The sequence below is a fragment of the Balaenoptera borealis genome (genome assembly GCF_965194805.1).
Source record: "Balaenoptera borealis genome assembly, chromosome: 11".
NCBI classification, from domain to species: Eukaryota; Metazoa; Chordata; class Mammalia; order Artiodactyla; family Balaenopteridae; genus Balaenoptera; species Balaenoptera borealis.
Window position 1 is genome coordinate 32,116,048 of NC_138868.1, and position 23,480 is coordinate 32,139,527.

General features: G+C 37.3%; 1 protein-coding gene across 2 annotated transcripts in view; it reads right to left on the reverse strand.

Moving 5' to 3' along the window:
• Positions 1-23,480, reverse strand: part of ANO3 (anoctamin 3) — a 427,831-nt gene that overhangs the window by 13,756 nt on the left and 390,595 nt on the right. For both annotated transcript variants that reach the window (XM_082342533.1, XM_082342534.1), the window contains exons 18-22: positions 20,779-20,815; positions 16,479-16,590; positions 15,540-15,597; positions 10,272-10,369; positions 586-719 (exon numbers count right to left, since the gene is read on the reverse strand). In XM_082342533.1, the coding sequence (XP_082198659.1) occupies positions 586-719; positions 10,272-10,369; positions 15,540-15,597; positions 16,479-16,590; positions 20,779-20,815 (439 nt within the window). The remainder of the gene's footprint in view (positions 1-585; positions 720-10,271; positions 10,370-15,539; positions 15,598-16,478; positions 16,591-20,778; positions 20,816-23,480) is intronic.

A 23,480-nucleotide genomic window follows, 5' to 3' on the forward strand; every position in this document is an offset into this window, starting at 1 on the left:
CAGCATGAAGGAAGAAAAACATCAGAAAAGGACTTGAAGAAAAATGCTTAGTCCTAGAAGGGAAGCAGGAGACCTAATCTTGTCCTCTCTTTTTATAGATGAGAAAACTGAGGGCCAGAGAACAAAAGCAAATGTCAAAACAACATGCAGTGATCTTAACAGTTGGAATGGGGATCCTTATTTTTGTAATATAAATAAGTAAGCTTCTTGAGGACTCAAGACTCAGACTGGGTCTGTGCAAATGTTTATTGTGAGAAAGAATTATTGCTTTATTTGGGTGGGCTGATACATTTCTTAACATAGGAATGGGTTTTGCTTTATTTTGTTCCTTTAAAATATTTGCTCAAAAGGTATGTGCTTTCATTTTGGTCAAACGTTATGGTTGACAGGACAAAATGCATAAGCCTTCCAAGGGTACTGCTTTAATATCTTCTCTAGCTCTGCTGAGATAAAGGTACAAATGTGTTTTAGAATGCTTGGGATTGGAAAGGAGAGAGATGGTTTTCTCTCTTGAATCAGAGCCTGAGTGAAGTAGAAAAAAGTATCAAGAAGGTCAAATAGCTTTGCAGAAGGTTCTTTCCATACCCATTTCTAAGTACTCATCCATCAGTCCGTGAATATTCATGGGCTGTAGATTCCAATCATTTTCCCACTGAGGTATGGAAGCATCTTGTATACCCCGCTTGATTTTATGTCGTGACCACCAGTTCTGGATCAACCTGCATCAAGACAAAGGCCTTTTAAGCTCATATTTAAGTACCTGGTAAACAATTTATAGTGTATTAAGAAAAGAGAAACTCCAACTACCTTGGGACTACACTAAGAATGCCTGGGAAATGGGGGGATCTTTGCATGGTCTCAACTTTAAATTTAGCAAGGAGGAAGAGGCCTCAGACTTCCTAGACCCTATAAACATCTACATAGTTATCAAAGAGTTGATCCTCCCATATACTAGGTGCTTCCTGATATTGATTAGACAAATACTCATTTCTGTGATTCCTTCCCCTACCCCACCTATATAAATACCTAAACTCTTATGCTGCCTGTTGTGATTGGATCTGAGCCCTTCCTTCCAAATCTTCTGGGCTATGCTCTCTGAACATGAGTAAAATCATGTTTCACATTAGATAACTGAGCCCTACCTAGAGTTTCAAGAGATGTAGTTTCTAGTCCTCACCCTACAATGCATTAGCTGTGTGGCTTTTAGCAAGTCACTTCACTTCTCTGAGTTTATAAATATGAAGGGTTCAAGCGATTACACTCTGCTTCTATAGTGAACAATAATTTACAGGTAATGAATCTGTGTCTCAGTCCATTTATCAGACTTGGAAAGGAAGTAGCAACACTCTTTCCCTAACCCAGGGGCAGTCTTGAAATTATACGACTCAGAAATATCCTGGTATGCAAATATTGTAGACTTCTGGGTAATGAATTATCTTAAGAGTTAGATAAAAATTATCTCTAGGATAAGGTGAATCTCACAGGACTCAATGAACAGTACACAACTCTCAATTTTAATTAATCATGGACCTAGAGCTTCAGTGGGGGTTGGAAGAACCACCATAGTTAGATCAAAACATCAGGTAGCGCTTCAATGTGTGCCCCATGGAGGTTTCTTCTGGAGCCTCGTGAAGATGAAAAAGGGGGTTGGGAATGGAAAGCCTGCTTGCTTATATTTTATTTATTTCAGTCTGCTTAAGATTTTACTTGAGGAAAGAGAATTGTGCTTTAAAAGTTTAAAAATCATTGCTTTAGGGACTGGTTCACTCCTGCTAGAGTTTCTTCAGAAAGGCCTTCGTCCAGCTGTTGGGAAAACCCCACCAGGATGTCATTTGCCATGGTACCCTTGGGATTTGATATACAAAATCCAGGCTCACCTCATGGGCAAGGCCATCGTGAAAATGTGATGTCCAAAGTGCATGGTATGTACAGAAGTACATAGATAATAATAACAACAAGAATCATTCTTAATATTACAATGACTACTACACCATCTTGACTGTGCTTATGAAGTACCCACACCATGTCAGATCCTGTGCTAGGCACTTGATACCTAATTTACTCAAATATTTTCAAATTATGTTCCTCAAACTTTATGTTTCAAAGAGGTAAGCCAGAACACCCACTGAACGCTGGCAGAAGACGTCAGACCTCCCAAAAGGCAAGAAAATCCCCACGTACTTGGGTAGGATAAAAGAAAAAAGAAGTAACAGAGACAAAATAATAGGGACGGGACCTGCGCCAGTGGGAGGGAGCCGTGAAGGAGGAAAGGTTTCCAGGCACTAGGAAGCCCCTTTGCGGGCAGAGACTGCGGGTGGCAGAGGGGGGAAGCTTCGGAGCCGCGGAGAAGAGCGCAGCCACAGGGGTGTGGAGGGCAAAGCGGAGAGACTCCCGCACAGAGGCTCGGCGCCAACCAGCACTCACCAGCCTGAGAGGCTTGTCTGCTCACCCGCCGGGGCGGGCGGGGCTGGGAGCTGAGGCTCGGGCTTTGGTGCTAGCCGGGAGGGAGACCGGGAAAAAGTCTGCAGCTGCCGAAGAGGCAAGAGACTTTTTCTTGCCTCTTTGTTTCGCGGCGCGCAAGGAGAGGGGATTCAGAGCGCCGCCTAGACGAACTCCAGAGGCGGGCGCGAGCCGCGGCTAACAGCGCGGACCCCAGAGACGGGCGTGAGCCGCGGCATCAGCGCAGACCCCAGAGACTGGTAGGAAACGCTAAGGCTGCTGCTGCCGCCACCAAGAAGCCAGTGTGCGAACACAGGTCACTCTCCACACTGCCCCTCCCGGGAGCCGGTGCAGCTCGCCACTGCCAGGCTCCCGTGATCCGGGGACAACTTCCCCGGGAGAACACACGGCACGCCTCAGGCTGCTGCAACGTCACGACGCCTCTGACGCCACAGGCTCGCCCCGCCTCCTCCGTACCACTCCCTCCCCCGGGCTGAGTGAGCCAGAGCCCCCGAAGCAGCTGCTCCTTTAACCCCGTTCTGTCTGGGCCGGGAACAGATGCCCTCAGGCGACGTACATGCAGAGGCGAGTCCAAATCCAAAGCTGAACGCTGGGAGCTGTACGAACAAAGAAGAGAAAGGGAAATCTCCCCCAGCAGCCTCAGAAGCAGCGGATTAAAGCTCCACAAACAACTTGATGTGCCTGCATCTGTTGAATACCTGAATAGACAATGAATCATCCCAAATTCAAAAGGTGGACTTTAGGAGCAGGATATATTAATTTCCCCTTTTCCTTTTTTTTTGTGAGTGTATATGTGTATGCTTCTGGGTGAGATTTTGTCTGAATAGCTTTGCTTTCACCATTAGACCTAGGGTTAGGTCCGTCCAATTTTTTTTTTTTTTTTAACTTAAAAAATTTTTTTTTTCCTAATATATGTTTTCTTAATAATTTTTCCATACTTTCTATTTTTAGAAATTAAAAAAATTTTTAATAAGTTTTTTCATATTTTTTATTTTAAAAATTAAAATTTTTTTTCTTAATAAATTTTTTTCTTAAACATTTTTTTCTTATTTTTTACTATAAAAAATTAATAAATCTATTTTTAAAAATTAAAAAAAAATTTTTTTCTGAATACATTTACTCTTAATAATTTTTTTCTTATTTTTTATTATAATAGCTTTATTTTATTTTATTTTATCCTCTTTCTTTCTTTCTATTTTTTTCTCCCTTATATTCTGAGCTGTGTGGATGAAAGGCTCTTGGTGCTCCAGCCAGGCATCAGGGCTGTGCCTCTGAGGTGGGAGAGCCAACTTCAGGACACTGGTCCACAAGAGACCTACCAGCTCCACGTAATACCAAACGGCAAAAATCTCTCAGAGATCTCCATCTCAACATCAAGACCCAGCTTCACTCAATGACCAGCAAGCTACAGTGCTGGACACCCTATGCCAAACAACTAGCAAGACAGGAACACAGCCCCATCCATTAGCAGGGAGGCTGCTTAAAAACATAAGGACACAGACACCCCAAAACACACCACCAGACGTGGACGTGCCCACCAGAAAGACAAGATTCAACCTCATCCACCAGAACACAGGCAATAGTCCCCTCCACCAGGAAGCCTACACAACCCACTGGGGACAGATACCAAAAACAACGGGAACTACGAACCTGCAGCCTGTGAAAAGGAGACCCCAAACACAGTAAGATAAGCAAAATGAGACGACAGAAAAACACACAGCAGATGAAGGAGCAGGGTCAAAACACACCAGACCTAACAAATGAAGAGGAAATAGGTAGTCTACCTGAAAAAGAATTCAGAATAATGATAGTAAGTATGATCCAAAATCTTGGAAATAGAATAGACAAAATGCACGAAACATTTAACAAGGACGTAGAAGAACTAAAGAAGAACCAAGCAATGATGAAAAACACAATAAATGAAATTAAAAATACTCTAGATGGGATCAATAGCAGAATAACTGAGGCAGAAGAAAGGATAAGTGACCTGGAAGATAAAATGGTGGAAATAACTACTGCAGAGCAGGATAAAGAAAAAAGAATGAAAAGAACTGAGGACAGTCTCAGAGACCTCTGGGACAACATTAAACGCACCAACATTCGAATTATAGGGGCCCCAGAAGAAGAAGAGAAAAAGAAAGGGACTGAGAAAATATTTGAAGAGATTATAGTTGAAAACTTCCCTAATATGGGAAAGGAAATAGTTAATCAAGTTCAGGAAGCACAGAGAGTCCCATACAGGATAAACCCAAGGAGAAACACGCCAAGACACATATTAATCAAACTGTCAAAAATTAAATATAAAGAAAACATATTAAAAGCAGCAAGGGAAAAACAACAAATAACACACAAGGGAATCCCCATAAGGTTAACATCTGATCTTTCAGCAGAAACTCTGCAAGCCAGAAGGGAGTGGCAGGATATACTTAAAGTGATGAAGGAGAAAAACCTACAACCAAGATTACTCTACCCAGCAAGGATCTCATTCAGATGTGATGGAGAAATTAAAACCTTTACAGACAAGCAAAAGCTGAGAGAGTTCAGCACCACCAAACCAGCTTTACAACAAATGCTAAAGGAACTTCTCTAGGCAAGAAACACAAGAGAAGGAAAACACCTACAATAACAAACCCAAAACATTTAAGAAAATGGGAATAGGAACATACATATCGATAATTACCTTGAACGTAAATGGATTAAATGCTCCCACCAAAAGACACAGACTGGCTGAATGGATACAAAAACAAGACCCATATATATGCTGTCTACAAGAGACCCACTTCAGACCTAGAGACACATACAGACTGAAAGTGAGGGGATGGAAAAAGATATTCCATGCAAATGGAAATCAGAAGAAAGCTGGAGTAGCAATTCTCATATCAGACAAAATAGACTTTAAAATAAAGACTATTACAAGAGACAAAGAAGGACACTATATAATGATCAAGGGATCGATCCAAGAGGAAGGTATAACAATTGTAAATATTTATGCACCCAACATAGGAGCACCTCAATACATAAGGCAAATACTAACAGCCATAAAAGGGGAAATCGACAGCAACACAATCATAGTAGGGGACTTTAACACCCCACTTTCACCAATGGACAGATCATCCAAAATGAAAATAAATAAGGAAACACAAGCTTTAAATGATACATTAAACAAGATGGACTTAATTGATATTTATAGGACATTCCACCCCAAAACAACAGAATACACATTTTTCTCAAGTGCGCATGGAACATTCTCCAGGATAGATCATATCTTGGGTCACAAATCAAGCGTTGGTAAATTTAAGAAAATTGAAATCGTATCAAGTATCTTTTCCGACCACAACGCTATGAGACTAGATATCAATTACAGGAAAAGATCTGTAAAAAATACAAACACATGGAGGCTACACAATACACTACTTAATAACGAAGTGATCACTGAAGAAATCAAAGGGGAAATCAAAAAATACCTAGAAACAAATGACAATGGAGATACGACGACCCAAAACCTATGGGACGCAGCAAAAGCAGTGCTAAGAGGGAAGTTTATAGCAATACAAGCCTACCTCAAGAAACAGGAAACATCTCGAATAAACAACCTAACCTTGCACCTAAAGCAATTAGAGAAAGAAGAACAAAAAAACCCCAAAGCTAGCAGAAGGAAAGAAATCATAAAGATCAGGTCAGAAATAAATGAAAAAGAAATGAAGGAAACAATAGCAAAAATCAATAAAACTAAAAGCTGGTTCTTTGAGAAGATAAACAAAATTGATAAACCATTAGCCAGACTCATCAAGAGAAAAAGGGAGAAGACTCAAATCAATAGAATTAGAAATGAAAAAGGAGAAGTAACCACTGACACTGCAGAAATACAAAAGATCATGAGAGATTACTACAAGCAACTCTACGCCAATAAAATGGACAACCTGGAAGAAATGGACAGATTCTTAGAAATGCATAAACTGCCGAGACTGAACCAGGAAGAAATAGAAAATATGAACAGACCAATCACAAGCACTGAAATTGAAACTGTGATTAAAAACCTTCCAACAAACAAAAGCCCAGGACCAGATGGCTTCACAGGTGAATTCTATCAAACATTTAGAGAAGAGCTAACACCTATCCTTCTCAAACTCTTCCAAAATATTGCAGAGGGAGGAACACTCCCCAACTCATTCTACAAGGCCACCATCACCCTGATACCAAAACCAGACAAAGATGTCACAAAGAAAGAAAACTACAGGTCAATATCACTGATGAACATAGATGCAAAAATCCTCAACAAAATACTAGCAAACAGAATCCAACAGCACGTTAAAAGGATCATACACCATATTCAAGTGGGGTTTATCCCAGGAATGCAAGGATTCTTCAATATACGTAAATCAATCAACGTGATACACCATATTAACAAATTGAAGGAGAAAAACCATATGATCATCTCAATAGATGCAGAGAAAGCTTTCGACAAAATTCAACACCCATTTATGATAAAAGCCCTGCAGAAAGTAGGCATAGAGGGAACTTTCCTCAACATAATAAAGGCCATATATGACAAACCCACAGCCAACATTGTCCTCAATGGTGAAAAACTGAAACCATTTCCACTAAGATCAGGAACAAGACAAGGTTGCCCACTCTCACCACTATTATTCAACATAGTTTTGGAAGTGTTAGCCACAGCAATCAGAGAAGACAAAGAAATAAAAGGAATCCAAATCGGAAAAGAAGAAGTAAAGCTGTCACTGTTTGCAGACGACATGATACTATATATAGAGAATCCTAAAGATGCTACCAGAAAACTCCTAGAGCTAATCAATGAATTTGGTAAAGTAGCAGGATACAAAATTAATGCACAGAAATCTCTTGCATTTCTATACACTAATGACGAAAAATCTGAAAGTGAAATTAAGAAAACACTCCCATTTACCATTGCAACAAAAAGAATAAAATATCTAGGAATAAATCTACCTAAGGAGACAAAAGACCTGTATGCAGAAAATTATAAGACACTGATGAAAGAAATTAAAGATGATACAAATAGATGGAAAGATATACCATGTTCCTGGATTGGAAGAATCAACATCGTGAAAATGACTCTACTACCCAAAGCAATCTACAGATTCAATGCAATCCCTATCAAACTACCACTGGCATTTTTCACAGAACTAGAACAAAAAATTTCACAATTTGTATGGAAACACAAAAGACCCCGAATAGCCAAAGCAATCTTGAGAACGAAAAATGGAGCTGGGGGAATCAGGCTCCCTGACTTCAGACTATATTACAAAGCTACAGTAATCAAGACAGTTTGGTACTGGCACAAAAACAGAAATATAGATCAATGGAACAGGATAGAAAGCCCAGAGATAAACCCACGCACATATGGTCACCTTATCTTTGATAAAGGAGGCAAGCATATACAGTGGAGAAAAGACAGCCTCTTCAATAAGTGGTGCTGGGAAAATTGGACAGGTACATGTAAAAGTATGAAATTAGAACACTCCCTGACACCATGCACAAAAATAAACTCAAAATGGATTAAAGACCTAAGTGTAAGACCAGACACTATCAAACTCTTAGAGGAAAACATAGGCAGAACACTCTATGACATACATCACAGCAAGATTCTTTTTGACCCAGCTCCCAGAGAAATGGAAATAAGAACACAAATAAACAAATGGGACCTAATGAAACTTAAAAGCTTTTGCACAGCAAAGGAAACCATAAACAAGACCAAAAGACAACCATCAGAATGGGAGAAAATATTTGCAAATGAAGCAACTGACAAAGGATTAATCTCCAAGATTTACAAGCAGCTCATGCAGCTCAATAACAAAAAAACGAACAACCCAATCCGAAAATGGGCAGAAGACCTAAATAGACATTTCTCCAAAGAAGATATACAGATGGCCTACAGACACATGAAAGAATGCTCAACATCATTAATCATTAGAGAAATGCAAATCAAAACTACAATGAGATATCATCTCACACCGGTCAGAATGGCCATCATCAAAAAATCTAGAAACAATAAATGCTGGAGAGGGTGTGGAGGAAAGGGAACTCTCTTGCACTGTTGGCGGGAATGTAAATTGATACAGCCACTATGGAGAACAGTATGGAGGTTCCTTAAAAAACTACAAATAGAACTACCATACGATCCAGCGATCCCACTACTGGGCATATACCCTGAGAAAACCATAGTTCAAAAAGACTCATGTACCAAAATGTTCATTGCAGCTCTATTTACAATAGCCAGGACATGGAAGCAACCTAAATGTCCATCGACAGATGAATGGATAAAGAATATGTGGCACATATATACAATGGAATATTACTCAGCCATAAAAAGAAATGAAATGGAGGTATTTGTAATGAGGTGGATGGAGTTAGAGTCTGTCATACAGAGTGAAGTAAGTCAGAAAGAGAAAAACAAATACAGTATGCTAACACATATATATGGAATCTAAGGAAAAAAAAAAAAAAAAAGGCCATGAAGAACCTAGTGGCAAGACGGGAATAAAGACACAGACCTACTAGAGAATGGACTTGAGGATATGGGGAGGGGGTGGGGTGAGATGTGACAGGGTGAGAGAGTGTCATGGACATATATACACTACCAAATGTAAAATAGATAGCTAGTGGGAAGCAGCCGCATAGCACAGGGAGATCAGCTCGGTGCTTTGTGACCACCTAGAGGGGTGGGATAGGGAGGGTGGAAGGGAGACGCAAGAGGGAGGAGATATGGGAACATATTGTATATGTATAACTGATTCACTTTGTTATAAAGCAGAAGCTAACACACCATTGTAAGGCAATTATACTTCAATAAAGATGTTTAAAAAAAAAAAAAAAAAGAGGTAAGCCAAAGATAGAAAGGAATATGAAAAATGGACTGGGCTTCCCAAACCTCCATGCCTATTCGCCCTTCATTTAGAAGAGATTCATTTTAATCTGTTTTGCTATTGAGGATTTGTGTAAACATCTCTTCACAAAAAGCTTCTGTCATTTATTGATGAAGGTTTAAATACCATTGGGTCATCTCATTTAATCTTTATAAATCCTTTAGTTTACAAATTTAAAAAAATGTCTCAGAGAGGTAAGTAGGTTATAAGCATCTTTAGCAAGAGGCAGAAAAGGAATCTGTACCAGGTCTCCACAATTTCTCAGTCTGATGCACTGGGTTAATATCACCTCTCCAACCCCCAGGTCTCTGCTCAGGAATATCCTGATGCTACTTAAGGGCCAAGGAGGAGAAAGAAACATGGTATAATTTGATGACTGAGCCTAAGTTATTTATATCATTAATCAACTAACCAGTTCTTTCCCCATAGTCAGGAAATTCCTCAAAATTATAATGTTTATAAATTAATTAGGCCTCAATGTTTCCATACCACAATGTTTTAAATACACTCTATTTCACTGTATTCTAAAGGATAATATATTTTAACAGATGTAAAAGTGGGCATTCAGGGTCCTTCTATGTCAGTATTTCACTGGAGGACACGGGGAGGGGGAAGGGTAAGCTGGGACAAAGTGAGAGAGTGGCCTGGCCATATATATACACTACCAAACGTAAAATAGATAGCTAGTGGGAAGCAGCCACATAGCACAGGGAGATCAGCTCCGTGCTTTGTGACCACCTAGAGGGGTGGGATACGGAGGGTGGGAGGGAGGGAGATGCAAGAGGGAAGAAATATGGGAACATATGTATATGTATAGCTGATTCACTTTGTCATAAAGCAGAAACTAACACACCGTTGTAAAGCAATTATACTCCAATAAAGATGTTAAAAAAAAAATTAAGTACTCACGGGTATCCCAGTTCCATGAAATTGTTCCATATTTGCTTCAAAAACATGATAACTCCCATCTGGAGGCAAAGGTCTATCAAACAGCCACTAGGATGACACTGAAACAGAACAACAAGAGCATTAATGATCTTGCTCTCCTAGGTTGCCTTAAACACCCCCACATTCAAATTGTACAGCAAATTCTAAAGCCAGGGCACCTTATATCAATGCGTAAAAAGAATAAAAACAGGGAAGAAATAGCGCATATGAGGACACCTGATAGGGAAGTTTTCAGTAATATACATTGGAATATTGATCAAAATTATAACAGCAATAACCAAAAAATCTAACTTTTAATGAGCACTTAGTACTGCCAAGCTCTGTGCTAGGCATGATCACATTTAATGAATGCTCTGGAATACTACATATCTATTAACAATCAGGTGATAGCAAAATATTTAATTCTATGACAAAATGTTTATATTTTTAAAAATCAGCTTTTTGTCTCAGACTGATTTTAAATTTGCAGAAAATTTACAAACATGGTACAGAGAGTGCCCATGCAGCCCTCCCCCAATTCCCTCCATTGCCCCTTACATCACCAAGGTCTATTGTCAAAGTTAAGAAGTCGATATTAGTACATTGCTATTAACCAAATTCCAGACTTTACTTAGATTTCACCAGCTCCAGGACGCAACGTGGGATACCCCATAGCATTTATTTGTCATGTTCCCCCCAGTCACCTCTGGTCTAGACAGTTTCTCAGATTTTCATGTCCTTAACAATTCTGAGTACTGCTGGACCAGCACCCTGTGGAAAATCCCCAAATCTGGGTTTGTCTGATGTTTTCACATATTTAGACTGGGGTTATGTGCTTTAAGAATGGAGGCAGGGCACAGAGGTAAAGTGCCATTTCCATCACATCCCATCAGGGCCACATGGTATCCACATGACATCACTAGTGATATTAACCTTCATCACTTGGTTAATATAGTATTTGCCAAGTGTTTCTACTGCAAAGTTACTCATTTTCCCTTATCTCCTGGAGAGGGAGTATCTACATATATTATAATGTATTTTAAGTGATAAAAGTATGCCACAAAATAGTTTGTCAGCATGATCCCAATGTTGCCTTCTCTGTGCTCCTCTGCTTTTTCAGATGCTCAGTAACAGCATTAGAAACCCATACAAACAAAAGTGTGATTCCAATGAAAATTGCAATCAATGTGTTTTGCTTGAAAACTTTGCACTACAGAAGATATTTGGGTAGGTAAGCGTGGGTCTTTTTCTTTGGAAATGGGTTCATGTCCTGCTTGTAAGGATGATGGTCTCTATAGCTTTGATCTACAGTTTCTATTTCTATCAAATCAGTACTAGTGGGACTTCAAAGGGAACAAATACTTAGGACACAAAGAGCCTGCTTTTCTGTTTCCAGCCCAGTAATTTAAAACTCCCTAATCTGAGCCAGAGAGAGGGTTTGCCAGTGATAATTTTTACTGTGTGGAGAAGTTTCATGTCTCCTATCCAAGCATTCTCCTTCTGAATTTAGGACCCCCTGAACTCTGCTACATATATACCATAAGTGGGTTTGGTAGAATGTCTGAGGCAGAATAATTACTAAGCTACAGAATAATTGCTAGCTAATTACTAAGCTACTTAGATCACTAAGCCATCAATTTGATATCAAATTGATATCAAATTGATGACTTCATCAATTTATAGGTATGTTTCAATAATTTTAGGCAAATTATATAACTTCTCTAAGTTTCTGTTTTCTCATCAGTAACATGAGTGTAATAACAGAATTGTTGTGAGGATTAAATGCATTAATATATGTAGAACACCTAGAACCAATTGCTGGAATGTGCTGGCATATAGTAAACACTCATTAAATATTACCTGTTATTAACATTTTACACAGATTTACATATATGAGATATTATATGGCATAGTATGAGGGAAGTGCAGTATAGCCAGTTCGTAAATGTTCTAAATAAAATTGTAGTACTTTTTTCCTTTCTTTATAATGGCTACCATTATTTATGCCAGGGATTTTACATGCATGATCCAATTTAATCCACCTATGGCCAATATTACTGAGATGGCTAGTCTTATCACAATTTGCACATTAAAAAAATTGAGACGTAGAGATATTAAGATCATGCGTTCAGGTGCGGCAAAATTAGAATGTAGACTGTCAGATTCCAAAGACAAACTATTTGTTACAGATCATGGTTATGTTCTTTTCTTCAAGACTATTAACATCATCAAAGGGAGGAAAGAGATTTCTTCATCTGTACACCACATATTACCCAGCAGAGACCTAGGGTAGAATATGTGTCAATAAATGCTTGCTGTATGATTTAATTCAGAGGGTCAATTCTTATCTTCCATCATGTATACTTTTTCTATCTACACTTCCAGGATTTCTAGGGTCTATCACAAACCCATATTTTTATTTCACTGAGTTTTTTTCAAAATAAATAATCCTTTGTTGGAAAATATGGCTACTATCTATGTCATATGTATTGTGGAAAATATCTAGGATGGTTATGAAATATTTTTCCTGACATTAGTATTATAATTATTCCCCTGGTACTTTCAAAGAAGAATCATGAATTCCAATAATTTCACAATTAAGAGTACCCAATTAAACAAAATTATTGGTGCTAGCAGCCACTAAAGTGGCATCAATATGCAGATCTACCTGCGTCTGACTACACTGTTGCCCACACTACCCTTGCTAACTCCACTGAACACTCCTGGAAAAAGTAAGCCTTGCTTTTTTCCCCCCATTTGGGTAGCTGAAAACCTTTTAGCAGATACAGTCATCCTTCTGGGCTATGAAAGAAAGCTGCAAGTCTGATTTGGGGACTTTCAGGAGGTCTGGGACTATGAAAGGCCTTAGTTGATCTCTGCCCAATAGAATAATACCCAGGTGGCTGTAGAGACAGAGCATAGATAAACATCAGTTACAATTTATAGAGTTCCTACTGCAGTCCAGGGACTGTGCTAATTGTCTTATGCAAATTATCTCTTATTTATTAACAGCTTTGCAAACTAAGTGTTACTATTGCCAGTTTACAGATGAGAAGACAGATATTCAGAGAGGTTAAAGTAAGGACAAAGAATGAATAATCAGCAATATTAACATTTGAGCCCAGTTTTCTGTGATATAAAGCATATGTTCTTTGGGATTTTTAGGCTTTCTCCATGTATTCCAATAAACTTTTAGAAGACTCTGGGGAGACAACATTAATGAGAGAGGCCCTGAGTTTTGGGGACTTTTTAGATAGAGACTAGGAATGTCTCCTATTTCTCAGGTAATCTTTTCTTAGCCTCTCTCTAAATCATGACCTCCTACTAATGCTGCCACAAATTAAATTGGATTTTACATTAGAATAATTAAAACAATTTTGAACTAGACAAGGAATAAACAGTCTGACAATGAGACTGAACAGAGTCCAGAAATTTCAAGATGTAGAATATAAAAAATCTTACAGTCTCATTTTGCCGAATGAAAAAATGTATTTATTACATTTATTTATTAAATGTGCGGCTGCCAATTAGGCATGGGGGGATCTTGATTACTCTTTACACCAAAATAAACTTCCAATGGGCCAAAGATATCAGTATTTAAAAAAAATAACATTAGCTAAAAATACATGTTAATTTTGGGCTTCCCTGGTGGCACAGTGGTTAAGAATCCGCCTGCCAATGCAAGGGACATGGGTTTGAGCCCTGGGCCAGGACGATCCCACATGCGCGGAGCAACTAAGCCCATGTGCTACAACTACTGAGCCTGCGCTCTAGAGCCTGTGAGCCACAACTACTGAGCCCGTGGGCCACAACTACTGAAGCCCGTGCGCCTAGAGCCCGGGCTCCACAACAAGAGAAGCCACCGTAATGAGAAAGCCCAGGCACCGCAACGAAGAGTAGCCACCGCTCGCCGCAACTAGAAAAAGCCCGCGCGCAGCAATGAAGACCCAACACAGCCAAAAATAAATAATTTTTTTTTTTAAATGTGAATTTTTAAAATTTCCTGAATGGAGAATACAGTTTTTTTTTGTCATGATACAAATTCCCCAAACCATTAACAACAGTAATATTTTGATTAGAAAATGCTATATAGTTTTGTAAAAAATATATCAAAACAAAACTAAACTATATACAAGAAAATGGGAAACATGTCTGCAGCAAATATGAAAGATTAGAGTCTAATTTTATTTGTTTTTAAATTATTAAAACAGAAAAACAGTTTAATGAAAATAGACAGGAATAATACACACACAGAAGTATAAAATGTCAACAAACATATGAAAAATATTCTCCATTTCACTTGTAATTAAAGGAACTGAAATCAAAAGAAGATATCCTTTGGATTATTGGTAAAAATTAAAATGTTTCTCTTGGCAAAGTCTGAAAAGTAGATTCATACTCTATAGGTAGAGCATGGCATTTGGGAGGACAATTTGTCAGTCTCAGTGAAAATATAAAATATTCTTACACTGTGATAGAGAGATATTATTCCTAGACATTTTGTTTCCATGACATACATATAATAAATCAATAAAGAAATATGAGACTTTGAAGATATACCTCTATATTTATAAATTAGTATTTGAAGTAAGATTTCTTTTGGACTAAATTTTCCCTGCTTAAAAGGAAACCCAGCATGTTTAAAAGTTTGGAAACCAGTACAATAGACAATAATAATTCCCCCAAAGAAAAACAGTCCTGGAGCTAAATTTCGGGGCTTTGTGAATGGAAAAAATAGTTTTGATGGAATATTAAAAAGAGCTGAGGGACTTCCCTGGTGGCACAGTGGTAAGAGTTTGGGCTCCCAATGCAGGGGACCTGGGTTTGATCCCTGCTCAGGGAACTAGATCCCACATGCATGCTGCAACTAAGAGTTCGCATGCCACAACTAAGAAGCCCATGTGCTGCAACTAAGGAGCCACAAGCCACAACTAAGACCTGGCACAATCAAATAAATAAATAAATAAAAATAAATAAATACATGAGCAAATTCCTGCTTTCCAAAAAAAAAAAAGAGCTGAGGTCAGGATCTTGGGGTTTAATCTTCAAGTTCACCCTCTTTTTTGGAAAGACTTAGTTCCTTCATTTCTGAAACCATAGGAAGTCTCCTTTATCAAAAACACATCTTCAGCATGCCTGAAATTCCCTGTTCCACCTTCCCTTTCTCTCCCTTCCCACACCCTCTTCCTCCCATAGTCCTTGGTCCATATCCATGCCTATCCCCACACCCACCCTTACAAGATTACTTACTTCCTCCAGTCTCCACCGGTTGAAAAGTTTATTGTACTTTCCTGGATGGCCTACAAATCTGTAAAAAGCCATTTTAATTCATTAGCGTTTATGTAGGTTGACTGAAGAACATTTACTAATGCATTACAACAAGTGCATGTGTGGGTAGAGACATAAGTGTTCTCTGGAGCAACTTGTACCCAAACAGTTGACTTAGGTCATGCTTACACATCAAAGGACCCAACTTAAAAAGGAAAAATGATGTGTGAAGTCAATATCAATGAGTTGAGAAAGTACAGAGAAACCAACCGAATGAAATTTTCCACTTTTACTTGTGGAGTTTTAGTGTCTTCTTGACCTAGTTAACGAATATTAATACAATGTGCTGAATGGTTTAGTTTAAAATGTTTCTAGCTTCAGTATGTTTCCATGGCATTTGTCAGAGTGTTAAGCATATGGCAAACCAGAACCAGTAGCTTAATATGCTTCTTTTTCATATTTTGCAGCAAATTTAGGGAAAAGAAAAACATTACCATGATAGGTATGTTTCCCTACTAAGGAACTGTAAGCTGGGGTTACATAAAAATTATTTTCTTATTTAACAAAACCATTACTTATGATTGGAGAGTCATAATTCAACCCAAGGATGGCATATATGTTTTATCTATTTATTTTTTAAAAATGGAAGTATAGTTGATTTACAATGTTGTGTTAGTTTCAGGCATACAGAAAAGTGATTCGGTTATATGATTTTATTTTTTTATGCCAACTTTAATTGGGAGTGGTAGCTAGAAGCACTGTACTGAGAAGTCTTTTGATTTGAAAAAGCATGGGAAGATTGATTGGGACAGTTTTCTAAAGCAGAGGACAAGAATTTGCCACCCCTGTTAACAAACTGGCAGTGGAACTGTTGACAATCTCTGTCATTCTGCAAAGATAATGCCTATGGAGTTGACTTACCTCCCCAAAAAGAAAGCAATATAGAAGATAGAACTGTTTAAATTGACAAACTGGAAGAGGAACATCTTCAAAGCAAAGCTGTTTTCCCATTCAGATTCTGTTCGCGGATATTCTAAAAGGAACATAGGGTGTGTTTACATAGATGAGGTAAATGACAAGAAATATGGATACGGAATCAGAAGTCCCATGTTCAAAGTCTGGTTCAGTCATTTACTAGTTCTATGAGCCACTCAATGTCTCTGAGTTCTAGTGTCTGCATCTGTAAAAATAGGAATGATAATATCTGTTCCACAGAGTTGCTGAAAGGATCCAATGAGATAATCTTTATACATTTCCCACAGCTACAGGAGTATGATGCTTGTTATTAAGATGTAAAGATTTTCAGGATTCTCTCTGCTCCTTTCATTTAGAGGTAACCATAAATATTAGATCAGTCTTTCACCCAAACTGGCTATACTTAATATAGGGACCTAAATTGTCCACAGGGTTCTTTGAAAAAGGAATATTTTGTATGCAGACTGAAGTGGAATAGTAAAGAGAAAAGAGGGCTGCATCAGTCACAAGAGCCCAGTTTTTATCTCAACCTTACACCTAATTTGCTGGTAATCTCAGGCAGGTCTCTTCACATTTCTTTGTAATCAGTTTTATAATCTGTGAAATGAGGAATTTAGACAAGATAATTTGAAGAACTCTGTCAACTCACACCTTTGGGTTCTAACTTTTCAAACAAAACAAAACAAACAAAACACAACAAAATACAGTGATGAGAGAGATTGGATGAAGATGGCAGCATGTACTGCGGCCTCTGCTCCCACTCAGTATCCAAATAAGTGATAGAAAATATATATGCACATCTACTATATATATTTTAATATAATTGAAAAATTCAAGAAAGGTAGAAAATAGATGGGCTCTGACTTAAGGAAAAGATAGGCCAAAATATATGCATGAGCAAAGCACAGAATAAGAACGCAACAGGTCTTGGGGAACTCCAAGCCCAAAGCAGGTAGGTGCCAGAAATAGAAGGGGGTCTGTGGGGCACCCAAAAGAGTGACTGGTTGGTGGGCACCAGTGAGAGCAGTCAGGAGAGGCTGACATTTCCCCATGGGTTTTGATAGGTTGTGTTTTCATTGTTGTTTCCTTCTAAATAGTTTGTAAATTAAGCATAAAACTTATTTAGAAATGAGAATGTGGATTTTTAAAAAAATCCTGTGAGTAAGATTGCTTTTGGTTCTCCATTTCTCATTTTATTGCAGTGTGATCCACAAATGTGTCCTGTGTGATTTCTGCTTTGGGGCAAAAAAGTTGCAATTTCATTGTGGTCAAATTACATGGATAAGTTTTGTCAATGTATCAAGTGTCTGAAAATAATATTTCTTTTGGGCATACAATTTATATATATTTTAAAAGAAGCTTGCTAGTTATGATATTCAAATACTCTATATCCTGGCTTATATTTTGAGTGTGGATTTATCAATTTATTTTTGTATTTCTATCATTTTTTGCCTTCTATGTTTTGAAGGTTTGTGAAAATGTGTATAGAAATCATGACTATTATATTGACCTGGTAGATTGTTTATCACTATGAAGTGTTTCTCTGTCTCTCTCAAATAGACATTAAATTCTTGTTTGCCTAATGTTAATATGGTGACATATGATTTTATTGTTACTATTTTCTTGATATAGATGCTCTTATTGCTGAATTGACCTCTAACAAAATAAAAACTCTTTACCAGTTGACCTAATTTGTTTCTTGGAATCCAGGTTTATTTTTATAGATAATTAATATTACAGATAAATCACAGTTCATTATTATAGTTACTTTATTATTTGGAACAACTGACAACCATTCTGATCTAATTCTCAACAACTATAAAACTAGGCTGAAAAAATTATCTCTTGGAATCAAATGTTATATATTTCCTCTCTAAAAAAACCTTAATGTGATAGAATTGAAGCTTTGATTTTTTTGTGTGTGTGGTTTTTGAAAATAAAATATTTGGACAAAAAATGAAATCAAGAAACAAAGTTTAAAAAAATATTTTAAATAAAACAGTGTTTGTCCTCTTCTAGAAAGTTAAACCTAATTTCTAATTTGAAGCATAAATTTGCAAGCCAAAAGTTATATAGAATATAATGTAATATATATTATATATATATGTATATATGTATAGGTATATACATGCAATGATATTATATTCCTTTAAATAAAATATCAATATTTTATTAATTTAAATCAATACAATTCATTCATTATTAATCAACAATTATGAATCCACAGGCATTATGGTATGAGTTACAGATGAAAAATCAAATATGAAGTGAATACACCTGGAACTTAGCACAGATAACTGCTCTGTTTCCTACTATCAATTATGGTCCCCAAATCACTTGCTTAGATTTGCTTCTATCTTGGGTATAAAGTACTTTAAAAGTTAATAAATATAAGGAATCAGAGCTGGAAGAAACCTTTGAGACAATCTAGTTCAAGTGCTTTGTTACCCAACTGAAGAAATTGTAGCTCAGTGGGTTTAAGGAACAATGAAAATGATGAAAAAGATCATTCCCATTTATGGAGCACTTGTCATGTGTCAGGCAGCCAACTTACAATGGTGAAACAGGAAGTATTATCATTCTCATTTTACCAGTGAAGAAACTGAGTCTCAAAAAAAAAAAAGAAAAAGGAGGAAGAACAGAGGAAAGAGGAGGAGGAGGAAGAATGGAATGGAGAGCGGGGAAAACTTGCTCAGAGTCATGTAATTTCCAAGTGATCATGTCATCCAGAGGATGAACTAGGGACTAGTTCTTCCCTCTATATACTGTTCCTTCTCTTGTTACTTGTATTTGTAAATACATTATAACGAAAGTGATATATCATAATAAAGTCATACAGTTCCTCCACCATAGTCAATGGAGTCTGCCACTTCTGAGTTTAAATTCTACTTATTTAACTTAATTATCTTGGTTTTCTTATCCATAAACTAGGGATCATACTGTCATAGAGTTGTGATGACAATACAACAAAATAATGAAGGAGAAGTGTTTAGCTTAGCCCAGTGCCTTGGCTCTGGTGAGTTCTCAAACAATAAAAGATCATTGCTCAAACAAATCTGCAATAAAAATTTTGTACCCCAAACTGGGGGACCAAAAATTAAGTTCGAGGATAGAAAAAAAGACATTTTCTGACATGGAAGGTTTTGAGAAATTTACTTTCCAGGTAGCAAAATAAGGAATTAAGTTAAGACAGAAGAAACATAGGGTCCAAAAAGTAATGTCCAACTGAGAAGAAAAAGGTGAAAGGAATTCCCACAGTGCTGGTGAAGGCAAGTGTAGATGCAGCTGAGCACAAGCCCAGAGGGTAACCTATTGAGATTGGAGTAGACAGTGGTTCAGGGAGGATAATTTTAAGAAGAAAATAAAATGAGTACAATACTTGATGTTTTTGAATGTATTGAGAGAGAATTTAGAGTTATGGCAGGAAGTTTGGGATAAATTAAGGAAAGTATGTGTAGACAATTAAGCAAAAAAAGTGCTATTATTAGCTTCATGAAAAGATAAAGGTTGTGTAAGAAAGGAAGGATCACAGTACACACCATGCCTTAGATGTGAACATAGTTCTCTAGACACAATGATCTGAACACTAATTATTCATTTGGCTAAAACTGCTGGTATAACTACTTTGGAAGGAGGGGAATTAAGTCTGTTTTTAGCCGGTAATGGATGGGAAAGTGGGCGGGGACAGGACACTGCAGGGAATAAAGACTTAAGTTCTTGTCTTTATGATGGGAAGGCAATCACTTCCCAAAGCTGGAAAACCCAAGAATGGCATGCAGTTTAGAAATAGGGTAGAAAATAACAGAAGAAATGAATTGCTAAAATGCTAAAAAGCTGTCCCTCAGGGGTACGGAAAATAAGAATGGGTAATGTGGCAAAGGACTGGTGTTTATTATAAATCTTTTAATAATCTTTTGCCTTTTAAATTGTGTACATGTAATATGACACTTTGAAAAAAATAAATATTGGGGGGGAAAATCACAAAGAACTGAAAAGGTAGTGGAAAAAAGCAATTCCAAGTAGGGAGAACAAGGTTTGCTAATTTCTAGTAAGATTTTGTAACTATATACATTGCCTCTCTATAGTTATGTGATGTAGTCCAACTTCCTACGCCCCTTCTTTCACTTTTATTGACAATTATATAACTAAAGTTGATATAAAAAACATATAAAAAATGCTAAAGTGTGTAAAGCAACTGCAGAATAATATGCCCATGTTACTAAAGAGTGAAGAAAAATGGACTTACCTAAATTAGTGAGAAGGTAAGCAATTTTTTCATAAGCCTGTAATAAAAGAAAACAAATAGTTAATGTTATTATTTTCTTTTAGAAAAGGCTGTTATTTACACTATTCAAGAAACATCTAAAGCACATTCTACATAGTGGCTACATTTTTAATTAAGCAGAAGCAAGTTTTAAATCTTACTCTACAGGGCTTTATATATACACATACACACAAAATGCATGCAATAAAAATGTGTTGTAAATATGTGTATATATACAGACACACTTGATTTCTGCAATAATGTCTTTTCCGTTAGCTATCTTTATTTCCACTTTATAAATCAAAGAAATGAGATTTTAAAAACCCCAAAGACATTCAACTAGTCAATGGCTGACCTGGGATTTGATAATCAAATTATATGTGCTTTTTACTACACTAGAAGGTTAAGTGCAAGTATGTCTTCTTTACTATTGATAAAGAATTTTCCAAATTATGACAAAGACAGTGGGCAAAGTTGCATTCCTAAAGAACAAAGCTGGTTTGGTGGTTATTTAAAACAAGATTCACTAGTCAAATCTGTTGAATCTGTAAGTCACACGTACAATAGACTTTTATAACATTTTTTATATTCTGCCACCTTCTCCTTGCCCCACCGTACTCTGTGTACCACTCATACAGACTCAAGGAAAGAAAACATATTTCACAATATTCCAAGTAAATATAGTTGGAAATGTATATTTACTATGGACAGAATGGTGATGTGTGTGTGCATGTAAATATGACTATATAACCCCACAATTCAACAAATTATTCTTTAGATTATAAATTCCAATATCCCTGCCTATTGGCATGCAAAATCAAAAAGGTGTCTGGACACTTTAAAAGTTGTTCACCTTCCCTGACTGTTCTTTCAATAGAACTATTATGATTATTCATCTTGACCATGATTCAATCCATCTCTTCCTAAGATTTAAAGTGTTATCTTGAGACAAAAAGATTATATTGAGTACAATAGTCTCATTCTACCCCTGGTGCAGTTTTTTTTTTTTTTTTTTTTAACTGTACACTCAAGTAATCATTTTCAAATTTTAGGACCCGATTAGCTTGAATTCATTCACCAAAGTTATCTTGACTTTGTTCTTTTCCATGCCCCATTTATCAACTAAGATGATTAGAGAAGGGTCTCCAGAGAGTATGGTAAGATAGCCTTATCAATCAGCAAATAGTACTTGAGTAGCTCCTGTGCCTCAGGCACTGAATTAAGTGCCCTCATGGGGACTGAGAGAAAATTTTTTTTTTTTTGAGAAAATTTTATTTAAATAACTGCCATTTAGAGTATTTGGCTGGTGCCAAACAGTGTTTTATATATACTATTATTTATATTTGTCCTTAGAACAATATTATCAAATAGGTATTATGATTCCCATTTTACAGAACAGGAAACTAAGGTTTAGAATGTTAAGTACCTAACCTGAGATAATACTTCTAAGCAAGTAGCAAAGTCGGGATTTGGTATCATGGCCCTCTTGTACCACCTATGCTGTGCCTTGTCACATAACCATTTCAGATTTTGTCTTAATACTTAGCACATAGACCTGTCTGTAAGCCTGGGATGATAATATCTGCAGCTGATGCCCCAAGGGATTACAATAACCTAATAACCTTTGGAGAAATGTTATGTGCCACCCCTGGATATATTGCTCTTGGAAAGCTCTCTGGGGTAGTGGACAGCCTGCATCACCCAAGGCCCAAATGCCCATTGGCATCATCAGGATGATGAGCTACAAAATCAGTCCATGCAGAGTGACATGCTAACTCACCCACAAAGTGTAGGAAGAAACCACAATTCAAATATAACCAACTGAATGGTGTCAGCAATCACATTGACACAGCAAGTTGTGTGTGTGTGTGTGTGTGTGTGTGTGTGGTAGAATGGATATGTACTTGGGGGAGGAGAGAATAAGGGGATTCAGGGTCAATTGTTCTGGTTACTACATTATATACATGTAGTATATGTATACACTACATAAATATACATCATTATATATATATATATGCAATATATGTGTGTGTGTAAAACACATTTATAAATAAAATAAAATTTTAAAAGTATATAAAATATCATATTGAGGAACCTATGCTTTTAAAAATTATTCACTAGTGCATTCAGTAAGCTGATATTCTGTGGTCATATATATTGGGTTAAAAATATTTATTAGGAATTTCTAATGAGTCAGGTACTATTCAGGGAACCAAATAACAGTGAACCAAACATAATCTCTACTTTCATGGAATTTAAACTCCAGTGCTCAGAGACAGATGACAAAGAAATATGTAATTGGCCAGGAGACGCAAAGTACTAAGAGGAAAGATGAAGCAGGCTGAGGGGTAGAGCGTTAGTGGTGGCACAGCGTGCTATTTAGAGGGTGGTCAGGGAAGCCTCTCCAAGAAGGTGGCATTTGAGCAGAGAGTTGCATGGAGTGAGGGAACCCAGCAGGGATGCAGTTCAGTATCTGGGGGACACGGAAATTGTAAGTGCAAATGCCTGAGCCTGCCATGGGCTTGGTGTGCTTCATGAAGGACAAGGAAGGTAGAGGGACAAGGGTGGAGGCAGTAAAGGTAGTAAGAGATGAGTCAGAGAGATCTCAGAGGGAAACACCTTTTCAGGGCCTCATGGGCTATGGTGAGGAGTTTAGAATTCATCCTGAGCTGAGAAGTCATCTC